This window comes from Megalops cyprinoides, chromosome 16 (assembly GCF_013368585.1).
Source record: "Megalops cyprinoides isolate fMegCyp1 chromosome 16, fMegCyp1.pri, whole genome shotgun sequence".
Lineage (NCBI taxonomy): Eukaryota > Metazoa > Chordata > Actinopteri > Elopiformes > Megalopidae > Megalops > Megalops cyprinoides.
The window spans coordinates 33,416,552-33,429,051 of NC_050598.1; the positions used below are offsets into that span (position 1 = coordinate 33,416,552).

A 12,500-nucleotide genomic window follows, 5' to 3' on the forward strand; every position below is an offset into this window, starting at 1 on the left:
GTCGTCTTTTCTCATCTGGAACCACAGCAGTAAAGAGATACTGGAATGCACTGAAATATTACGTCTCATATGGATCAGTATTACATCTTTACCACAAGAGGGAGCTCATGAGACATTGAAATGATATTTGTGCCAGAAAGTGCTTGAAAATCGCAGTGTAGCTGCAGTACCGCATTCAGACAGCAGGACTGCTGGTGAGGGGTGCTCTGCTCGCACCCTGGCCCACTGAGCGGAGTGTAGGGGAGGTCAACAGGCTCTGACAGGGCTGAGGGGTGTGGGACGTGTGTGTGTGTGTGTGTGTGTGTGATTGACTTTGGCCTGCTCTCTCCGGCCTTCTGTTCCTCTGTTCTCGAACAGGACTGACTGCTTTCTTCCTCATACTTGTTCCTGACTCCACACCATGATCTTCATATCACATTCCATTACATTACTGGCATTTAGCAGATGCTCTCATCCAGAGCGACTTACATCGGTTACAGTTTCTTACAGTACCTTTCAGCAGCAGTGGCCCAGTGGGGAATCAAACCAGCAACCATCTCTCCCTTTCTCTATCTCTATCTCTCTCTCTCTCTCTCACTCTCACTCTCTCTCTCACACACACACACGCACACACCGTCTCTCTCTCACAGACACATAAATTCAAATTCAAAACAAGCTTTATTGAAATGATCACACAGATATACAGTATTACCAAAAAAATGTACACACAGAGATAAATATTTAAAGTATTTGTCTCTAATTGTTCGCAGTTTATAAAAGTTTAAGAGGCTGTCTCTGTTTCTGCCTCACCTGGCACACAGTAACCACAGCCTTTCTTCCTGTGGCAGCCATGACTGTCTCTGTGGCCAGGCTGTGGTCAGTGAGCCTGTACCTGGCCAGGATCTGGCTCTGGTTTGTATCTCTGACAGTGAAAAGGTACTCAGCTAGCGTGTTTAGGCCCTGATAACTGTCAGGAACGGGGATCGGGACACAAGCGCGGACCACCGGGTAAACGAAACCAAGCGTTTAATGGAAATCGTTAGGCAGTTCGTAGTACAGGGGCAGGCAGGGTTCAAAAACACGGGAAGGCAGTCCGGGGGCAGATCCAGGATCGGGAGTCGGTGCAGGCAGAGTCGGTAACCAGGAGGGCAGAACAGGCAGACGGGACCAAAACGGCAGGCGAAGGACGAAGTCGAAAAAACAGGCAGGATTCCAAAACAGCGATCAGGCTTCAGGTTACTAGAGCGGGGACGAGACAGGACAAACTCACTGCAACGAACTAGCAACGAGACAGAGACACGTAGGGAAGATATAGGGCTGAGGTAACGAGGAGATGGGAGGCAGGTGAGCAGGCAGGCAGGTGCAGGCAATAAGGGAATCAGGTGGGCGGGGACCTGGCGGGGAGCCGGGCGGGGCAGGAACACAAGGAAAACAAAGGCACATGGACAGGGAAAACAAAAACACTGCGGCTTAAGGGGGCGGAGCCCTGACAGACAACATTTTTAAAGTTTATTTTTTGTTTTGGTTTCACTATCCCAATATTGTCTTTCTCATCCACGGACACACACATACTATCCCTCTCTCTCTCTCTCTGTTTCAGACACACACACCCACACACACTCCCAGTCTCCTTGTCTCTCTTTCACATACACATACGCACACACTCTCTCTCACCCTCTGTCACACACACATACACACACGCGCTCTCACTTTCTCACATACATACGCACACACACTCATTACATTTACATTATATTACATTACATGCATTTAGGAGAAACTCTAATCCAGAGTGACTTCCATCACAATAGAACATAAATGTATCCATTCCATTTAAAGGAGAAACAGTGTCAGACCAGGCTAACAACACTTCCAGACCAGTGAGTGTGAGCATAACACTATTCAAGCCCTACCACAAGTTAACTTGTGCAACCTGACAAAAGCCAAATATACTACTATACAACAGTCCCTAAAACACAAATTATGCTGTAATACGTCATAATACTTTTCATATAATTGGCATCACACGCAAGAAGTAGCAGTTGTTAGGGGGTAGGGATAGAAGTGAAACCGAGACGCAGTCTGAAGAGGTGGGTCTTCCAGTCTGCGTCGGAAGATGGCCAGTGATTCTGCTGTCCTGAACTCTGTGGGGAGTTCATTCCACCACTGAGGGACCAGTACAGACAGGGATCGTGTCTGAGCAGAGCGACCCCGTCAGGTCGGGACAGTCAGTGCCCTGTGGAGGCAGAGTGCAGCAATCTTGAGGGAACAGAGGGTTTGAAGAGAGGTTGTAGGTATGAGGGGGCTTTCCCATTCACTGTCCTGTATTCCAGCACCGAGGTGTTGAACTTGATGCGAGCGATAACTGGAAGCCAGTGAAGTGAGATGGGGAGGGGGTAACTTCGCTACGTTTAGAGAGATTGTAGACAAGTCATGCAGCTGCATTATGGATCAGGTGTGGAGGTTTGATGGCACACACAGGAAGGCAAGCAAAGAGGGAGTTACAGCAGGCCAGGTGTGAGAGGACCAGGGCCTGAACTCGGAGCTGTTTTGAATACATTGAGAAGAAGGGGCAGATCCTTCAGATGTTGTAGAGGAAGAATCTGCAAGCCCAATTCACTGCGGCCTCCTGAGAGGAGAAGGACAGTTGGCTATCAAGCGTTACACGAAGACTACTGATAGTGCCTGTCTCTCTTTCACGTACACATAGAGAGACACACAGACACACACACTGTCCTTCTCTCTTTCTTTCATACGCAAATGCACACACACTCCCTCCCGGTTTGCTCAGCATTGGCAGAGCGTTACCTGTGTGCAGGTATGGGATGGAGGGAGAGAAGAGCCACCAGTGTGCTGCATGGAAGTGTGTTTAAGTCACGCTGCTTCTAGCTTTATCAGATGATAAACAGCGCAGATCTGGGAAAGTAGCTGCTGCAGTTTAAAAGTCAGCCACTTGGGGGCACTGTTTACCCACAGATGCAGGGCCTTTCTGAAATCCCAGTGATTCTGTGTCTGTCTCTCTCTCTCACACACACACGCACACGCACACGCACACGCACACACACACACACACACACACACACACACACATCGACTCACATGCCCTTCCACGCTCAGACAGACACGCACACACATGCACACACACACGCACCATTTCTTTGTCTCACACACACAGAAACGCGCACGCAGTTCCACACACAGAGAGACACACTTGCTGTTGCACACACACGTGCAGCTTTTTGATCTGAGAGCTCTGTATTTGGACTGTAGGGGATTACATGTTAGAGGTAAGGTTGTGTAAGTGGCTGTGGATGAGGGTGGATTTTTAGCTCATGATGATGATGATAATGAAGATAAAAGCTGCTCCATCAGGACATAGTACAGAAAGACGTTCATACGTTTATGAAAGGGCAGCACTGTAGCAGAGTGGTAAGGAGCAGAGCTTATAATCAAATGGTTGCTGGTTCAGTTCCTCGCTGGAGCACTACTGCTGTACCCTTGAACAAGGTACTTCAGCAAGCTTATCCATTTATAAAGTAAATATCTAGCTCTACAAATGGACATGTAAAAACTAACCTGTGTAAGTCACTCTGAACCCTCCTCCCTCTCACTGCACCCCTCTGTCCTCTGAAAGCTCCAGTATTCTTTCACATTTTTTTCCTATTGGAAAATAATTAGCAGGGCTGCTGTCTGCTGATCCCAGCCCATGTCAGGGCTGCGTGTGTCAGGTCCGACACATGCAGGGTTCCTCCTGAGTCTTCAGCCTTAGCAGGGGACTCGTATTCTCATGTACTCATCTATACATGAGTCATATACTCATATATTCATATTTTCATGTTCTCATTTTCATATTCTCATATACGTATAGATCATACACTCATATTTTCAAAGCTGGTATGTTCATACACTCACAGCTTGTGTTCTCCGCTTCTCATATACTCAGCTCATGTTCTCATAAATTCATAGCTCATATTCTGTATGATTTCTTTGGCATGTATTCCCCATGAAAATCTTGAAAATCGTAGTGATAAAAAATAAACCAAATCCATGTGCATATATTGGAAAAATCAGTGCCGTAATTGCACTGAACAGACACCAGGGGTGTGCAAGTGAGCAGGTCTGAAGCTCCTCCCCTGGGCGGCCCCCTCGGTCTGGCCCTCCCACCCCCCCCCCCCACCCGCCATCTGTTCCTACAGCGGACATGTTGTGTCGCCAGCTGGCTGGACTCCATTTTCTTCCTGTGTTTCCCGGCAAACAGGATAAAGGGCCTCTTTCAGCTATTCAGGGCTCTGAGATCACTCTCCTTTGTGTTACAACCCCTGGTAACCAGCTGGCCAGACACCCCCACCCCACCCCCACTCCCCCACGCGTGTGTGTGCGGGGGTTTAAAGTTTAAAGGGTTCGGTTCCACACTGTGGTCAGAACAGTGTATTTAGAGTATGAAACCAGCATTTTAAAACAGACATTTAAAAACAACAGCTTAGCTTAAGAACATGGTGTTTAAAGGCATAGTGCTTTACAGACGCAATGAGTTTAGAAAAGGCAATGTTTAAAATCCTTCACAATACAGACACAACAGCATTGTAATCTATTACCTTTGATTAGATTACTTTAAATACTGTTAAGCAAATTTAATTTTATAGACTAAAAACAGGAGGATTCCAGATTCCAACTGAATTTGTACACACAAAAATCTGTTTTCTAAGTATTGGATTAACTTTTTTGTTCATACTTTTATGTGAAAGTATGAACATTTAATTCAGTTATAATTATTTTATATGTATAAGTATGAACATTTGACTTCAGCTGAGTTAAATAGGTCTAGTGACCAAAATACCTAAATAAATGTGATAAATAGTTTTACAGGTAAAGGTGACCAATTGTGCTGTAAACAAGTTCAATAAAAACAGTGTTAAAGGATTTTCTTCCAGCAAAACTGTAGATAAACGTGTGTTTGAAAGAGTCTGAGTGAAGCCTGCAGTTCCCCTGAATGGCCAATAGGAGTGTGCCATTGACCTGTGTTTAGCCTTTTTGTGAACAATAGAATCTGTCTGCAAAACCAGCTCCACACAAAGAGAGCAGTAAGGAGGAAGCAGGAGCAGCCTTGAGAATTGTGGGATTGCTGTTTTTAAACGCTGATTCACTCTGACTGCCCCCTTCTCTGTCAGCTGCACTCACACACTCACACACACTTTTTTGGTATGTCATGAATTCATGCTTAGATTCCTTATATTTCTTTAAAACAGTGTCATTTTAAGGTTTTGTTGCATCGAACTGAACTGAAGCCTGCAATATATTCTTATATATTTTCTCTTAGATATTAATATTGTGTTGTTATACATATGCATACACACTACCTTGCATATGCCCACAAACAACATTTAAAGCTACCTTTTACACCAGCACATGAGGACAAACACAGTCACACCCACACACACTCTCTCTCTCTCACACATGCACACACACACTCACACACACGCACACACTCTCTCTCTCTCACACATGCACACACACGCACGCACACACACATACTCTCTCTCTCGCACACACACACTCTCTCTCTCTCACACATGCACACACACACATACTCTCTCTCACGCACACACACACTCGCTCTCTTGTAGTCTGTGACTAAACTCCTTTTGTCACCCTCAGCTCTGTGGGAGAGCTCACACACTGTGTTACACCTCACTGTCCTCAGGTCCCAGAAAGTCTCCTATGCCAGTAACATTCACTCAGAGTTTGCCTCACACCACAAGGGTTTGTGACTCACTGGTCGTTGTTATTGGCCTGATTACTGTCAGCCAGCACTGTGGCCTTGAGAGTGTGCTCCTTTCACTGGCCTTGCAGCTGCACACCCTGCTAGCCCTGCTATGCTCTCCCTGCAAGTCTTGCTATATCTGCTATCTGTGCTATGCTATCCCTGCTATCTGTGCTATGCTATCCCTGCTATCTGTGCTATGCTATCCCTGCTATCTGTGCTATGCTATCCCTGCTGCCCCTGCTATGCTGGCCCTACTAGCCCTGCTAGCACTGCTCCTGTAGATGCCCCTTCCTGCTCTGAATGGAGTCACAGTGGAGTGTGTGTGTGTGTGCGTGCGCGTGCATGCGTGCGCGTGTGTACGTGTGTGTGTACGTGTGTGTGTACGCGTGTGTGTGTACGCGTGTGTGTGTGTGTGTGTGTGTGTGTGTGTGTGTGTGTGTGTGTGTGTGTGGAGAAGCTCATTCACTCAGCTCTGTCAATGAGTGACCAGCATCCACACAATGGTGTGTTTGTGCTCCAGACATTTCCGTGACGACGGGCCGGTCACATGCAGTCTGTCTGCTCCCGCTGTGGGGGGGTGTCGGTCTGCCGTGAGCTGGGAGTGTTTTTGAGGGGGGGGGATCCTGTGTTTGTCATCCTCGACCTCGTGCTGGAGTGAACGGCATCAGCTGTTGGAAGGGTTTGTAGCGTGAAGCTGCCGTTTGGGGTGGGACTCGGCTGCTTTCAGAATGACCTCCAGTGACCTCCAGCGGGGTTTTCCCTGAGTGTGACCACTGAAGTGATGATGTCACCGGCAGCCAATGACTGGCCTTTAGGTAACGATTTCAGTGGTGGAGCTTGCCTTTTGGTTTCTCTCTAGAGGTTTGTGTGCGCACGTGTGAGTGAGTTAATGAATGAGTGTGTGTGTGTGTGTGTGTGTGTGTGTGTGTGTGTGTGTGTTAGCGAGCGAGTGAGTGAGTGAAAGCATGTCCGTGTCCATGTTCATGTATGCTGCTTGGAGGGTTTGCGCTGTGTAGCTCAGGCTGGTGATGTGCTGTGCAGCAGGGCCCCGGGTCACTCACGTCTCCCTGCTTCAGTGATTCCCTTCCACAGACTCTTCATATAAACGCAGGCTGCATGACTGAGGAAGTCAAATACAGGGCAGCCACAGGAAATGATGCCTGCTCTCCGGCCGGCGTCTGGCCTTCCTCTGTGTGTGTTCTCTTGTTTGTGTGGTATGTGAGGTTACGCAGCCTTTGGGGCGCTCCTCCCCTCTGTCTCGCAGAGGTGCACGGCTGCAGAATGGCACAGGTGTGTCTCACTGTGTCTGTACCTCGTTCATTTCTCTCAGCCAAGAAGGAGCAGGACGGAGGGGACGACAAGAAAAGCACGTCCAAGAAGAAAGTGAAAGAGCTGAAGGTCCTGGACTCCAAATCCTCCCAGAACCTCTGTGAGTGTCTGCGTCATAATGCTGCCTAACACAGCCTCACAGAGCCCCCTAACACAGTCTCACAAAGGCCTGTAACACAGCCTCACAGAGCCCCCTAACACAGCCTCACAAAGGCCTGTAACACAGCCTCACAGAGCCCCCTAACACAGCCTCACAAAGGCCTGTAACACAGCCTCACAGAGCCCCCTAACACAGCCTCACAAAGGCCTGTAACACAGCCTCACAGAGCCCCCTAACACAGCCTCACAAAGGCCTGTAACACAGTCTCACAGAGGCCTGTAACACAGCGTCACAGAGCCCCCTAACACAGCGTCACAGAGCCCCCTAACACAGCCTCACAGAGCCCCCTAACACAGCCTCACAGAGCCCCCTAACACAGCCTCACAGAGCCCCCTAACACAGTCTCACAAAGGCCTGTAACACAGCCTCACAGAGCCCCCTAACACAGCCTCACAAAGGCCTGTAACACAGCCTCACAGAGGCCTGTAACACAGTCTCACAGAGGCCTGTAACACAGCGTCACAGAGCCCCCTAACACAGCGTCACAGAGCCCCCTAACACAGCCTCACAGAGCCCCCTAACACAGCCTCACAGAGGCCTGTAACACAGCCTCACAGAGCCCCCTAACACAGTCTCACAAAGGCCTGTAACACAGGCTCACAGAGCCCCCTAACACAGTCTCACAAAGGCCTGTAACACAGCCTCACAGAGCCCCCTAACACAGTCTCACAGAGCCCCCTAACACAGCCTCACAGAGCCCCCTAACACAGCCTCACAGCCTCTGTAACGCAGTCTCACAGCTTCTGTAACACAGCATGTCTTTCCTCGGCAGCCATCTTCCTGGGCTCTTTCCGGCTGCCGTATGAGGAGATAAAGAATGTCATCCTGGAGGTGAATGAGAAGGTCCTGACGGAGTCAATGCTGCAGGTACCCGATTCCTCCTCCTTCACACTGTCTCTGTGTGTAACACACCTTTACTCCTCCTTCATACGCTGTCTCTGTGTGTAACACACCTTTACTCCTCCTTCATACGCTGTCTCTGTGTGTAACACACCTTTACTCCTCCTTCATACGCTGTCTCTGTGTGTAACACACCTTTACTCCTCCTTCACACTGTCTCTGTGTGTAACACACCTTTACTCCTCCTTCATACGCTGTCTCTGTGTTTAACACACCTTTACTCCTCCTTCATACGCTGTCTCTGTGTTTAACACACCTTTACTCCTCCTTCATACGCTGTCTCTGTGTGTAACACACCTTTACTCCTCCTTCATACGCTGTCTCTGTGTTTAACACACCTTTACTCCTCCTTCATACGCTGTCTCTGTGTGTAACACACCTTTACTCCTCCTTCATACGCTGTCTCTGTGTTTAACACACCTTTACTCCTCCTTCATACGCTGTCTCTGTGTTTAACGCACCTTTACTCCTCCTTCATACGCTGTCTCTGTGTTTAACGCACCTTTACTCCTCCTTCATACGCTGTCTCTGTGTTTAACACACCTTTACTCCTCCTTCATACGCTGTCTCTGTGTGTAACACACCTTTACTCCTCCTTCATACGCTGTCTCTGTGTGTAACACACCTTTACTCCTCCTTCACACTGTCTCTGTGTTTAACGCACCTTTACTCCTCCTTCATACGCTGTCTCTGTGTGTAACGCACCTTTACTCCTCCTTCACACTGTCTCTGTGTTTAACGCACCTTTACTCCTCCTTCATACGCTGTCTCTGTGTGTAACACACCTTTACTCCTCCTTCATACGCTGTCTCTGTGTTTAACACACCTTTACTCCTCCTTCATACGCTGTCTCTGTGTGTAACACACCTTTACTCCTCCTTCATACGCTGTCTCTGTGTGTAACGCACCTTTACTCCTCCTTCACACTGTCTCTGTGTTTAACGCACCTTTACTCCTCCTTCATACGCTGTCTCTGTGTGTAACACACCTTTACTCCTCCTTCATACGCTGTCTCTGTGTTTAACACACCTTTACTCCTCCTTCATACGCTGTCTCTGTGTGTAACACACCTTTACTCCTCCTTCATACGCTGTCTCTGTGTTTAACGCACCTTTACTCCTCCTTCATACGCTGTCTCTGTGTGTAACACACCTTTACTCCTCCTTCATACGCTGTCTCTGTGTTTAACACACCTTTACTCCTCCTTCATACGCTGTCTCTGTGTTTAACACACCTTTACTCCTCCTTCATACGCTGTCTCTGTTTAACACACCTTTACTCCTCCTTCATGCGCTGTCTCTGTTTAACACACCTTTACTCCTCCTTCATGCGCTGTCTCTGTGTGTAACACACCTTTACTCCTCCTTCATACACTGTCTCTGTGTGTAACACACCTTTACTCCTCCTTCACACGCTGTCTCTGTGTGTAACACACCTTTACTCCTCCTTCATACGCTGTCTCTGTGTGTAACACACCTTTACTCCTCCTTCATACGCTGTCTCTGTGTGTAACACACCTTTACTCCTCCTTCATACGCTGTCTCTGTGTGTAACACACCTTTACTCCTCCTTCATACGCTGTCTCTGTGTTTAACACACCTTTACTCCTCCTTCATACGCTGTCTCTGTGTGTAACACACCTTTACTCCTCCTTCATACGCTGTCTCTGTGTGTAACACACCTTTACTCCTCCTTCATACGCTGTCTCTGTGTGTAACACACCTTTACTCCTCCTTCATACGCTGTCTCTGTGTTTAACACACCTTTACTCCTCCTTCATACGCTGTCTCTGTGTTTAACACACCTTTACTCCACCTTCATACGCTGTCTCTGTGTTTAACACACCTTTACTCCGCCTTCATACGCTGTCTCTGTGTGTAACACACCTTTACTCCGCCTTCATACGCTGTCTCTGTGTTTAACACACCTTTACTCCTCCTTCATACGCTGTCTCTGTTTAACGCACCTTTACTCCTCCTTCATACGCTGTCTCTGTGTTTAACGCACCTTTACTCCTCCTTCATACGCTGTCTCTGTGTTTAACGCACCTTTACTCCTCCTTCATACGCTGTCTCTGTGTTTAACGCACCTTTACTCCTCCTTCATACGCTGTCTCTGTGTGTAACACACCTTTACTCCACCTTCATACGCTGTCTCTGTGTTTAACACACCTTTACTCCACCTTCATACGCTGTCTCTGTGTGTAACACACCTTTACTCCTCCTTCATACGCTGTCTCTGTGTTTAACACACCTTTACTCCACCTTCATACGCTGTCTCTGTGTTTAACGCACCTTTACTCCTCCTTCATACGCTGTCTCAGTGTTTAACACACCTTTACTCCTCCTTCATACGCTGTCTGTGTTTAACACACCTTTACTCCTCCTTCATACGCTGTCTCTGTGTGTAACACACCTTTACTCCTCCTTCATACGCTGTCTCTGTGTGTAACACACCTTTACTCCTCCTTCATACGCTGTCTCTGTGTGTAACACACCTTTACTCCACCTTCATACGCTGTCTCTGTGTTTAACGCACCTTTACTCCTCCTTCATACGCTGTCTCTGTGTTTAACGCACCTTTACTCCTCCTTCATACGCTGTCTCTGTGTTTAACGCACCTTTACTCCTCCTTCATACGCTGTCTCTGTGTGTAACACACCTTTACTCCTCCTTCATACGCTGTCTCTGTGTTTAACACACCTTTACTCCTCCTTCATACGCTGTCTCTGTGTTTAACACACCTTTACTCCACCTTCATACGCTGTCTCTGTGTGTAACACACCTTTACTCCTCCTTCATACGCTGTCTCTGTGTGTAACACACCTTTACTCCTCCTTCATACACTGTCTCTGTGTGTAACACACCTTTACTCCTCCTTCATACGCTGTCTCTGTTTAACACACCTTTACTCCTCCTTCATACGCTGTCTCTGTGTGTAACACACCTTTACTCCTCCTTCATACGCTGTCTCTGTGTGTAACACACCTTTACTCCTCCTTCATACGCTGTCTCTGTGTGTAACACACCTTTACTCCTCCTTCATACGCTGTCTCTGTGTTTAACACACCTTTACTCCTCCTTCATACGCTGTCTGTGTTTAACACACCTTTACTCCTCCTTCATACGCTGTCTCTGTGTGTAACACACCTTTACTCCTCCTTCATACGCTGTCTCTGTGTGTAACACACCTTTACTCCTCCTTCATACGCTGTCTCTGTGTGTAACGCACCTTTACTCCACCTTCATACGCTGTCTCTGTGTTTAACGCACCTTTACTCCTCCTTCATACGCTGTCTCTGTGTTTAACACACCTTTACTCCTCCTTCATACGCTGTCTCTGTGTGTAACACACCTTTACTCCTCCTTCATACGCTGTCTCTGTGTGTAACACACCTTTACTCCTCCTTCATACGCTGTCTCTGTGTGTAACACACCTTTACTCCTCCTTCATACGCTGTCTCTGTGTGTAACACACCTTTACTCCTCCTTCATACGCTGTCTCTGTGTGTAACACACCTTTACTCCTCCTTCATACGCTGTCTCTGTGTTTAACACACCTTTACTCCACCTTTATACGCTGTCTCTGTGTTTAACACACCTTTACTCCACCTTCACACTGTCTCTGTGTTTAACACACCTTTACTCCTCCTTCATACGCTGTCTCTGTGTGTAACACACCTTTACTCCTCCTTCATACGCTGTCTCTGTGTGTAACACACCTTTACGCCACCTTCATGCGCTGTCTCTGTGTGTAACACACCTTTACTCCTCCTTCATACGCTGTCTCTGTGTGTAACACACCTTTACTCCTCCTTCATACGCTGTCTCTGTGTGTAACACACCTTTACTCCTCCTTCATACGCTGTCTCTGTGTGTAACACACCTTTACTCCTCCTTCATACGCTGTCTCTGTTTAACACACCTTTACTCCTCCTTCATACGCTGTCTCTGTGTGTAACACACCTTTACTCCTCCTTCATACGCTGTCTCTGTGTGTAACACACCTTTACGCCACCTTCATGCGCTGTCTCTGTGTGTAACACACCTTTACTCCTCCTTCATACGCTGTCTCTGTGTGTAACACACCTTTACTCCTCCTTCATACGCTGTCTCTGTGTGTAACACACCTTTACTCCTCCTTCATACGCTGTCTCTGTGTGTAACACACCTTTACTCCTCCTTCATACGCTGTCTCTGTTTAACACACCTTTACTCCTCCTTCATACGCTGTCTCTGTGTGTAACACACCTTTACTCCTCCTTCATACGCTGTCTCTGTGTGTAACACACCTTTACTCCTCCTTCATACGCTGTCTCTGTGTGTAACACACCTTTACTCCTCCTTCATACGCTGTCTCTGTTTAACA

General features: G+C 47.6%; 1 protein-coding gene across 3 annotated transcripts in view; it reads left to right on the forward strand.

The window, feature by feature from the left end:
• Positions 1-12,500, forward strand: part of LOC118790804 (protein diaphanous homolog 1-like) — a 98,338-nt gene that overhangs the window by 59,676 nt on the left and 26,162 nt on the right. For all 3 annotated transcript variants that reach the window (XM_036547865.1, XM_036547866.1, XM_036547867.1), the window contains 2 exons: positions 7,074-7,172; positions 8,005-8,099. In XM_036547865.1, the coding sequence (XP_036403758.1) occupies positions 7,074-7,172; positions 8,005-8,099 (194 nt within the window). The remainder of the gene's footprint in view (positions 1-7,073; positions 7,173-8,004; positions 8,100-12,500) is intronic.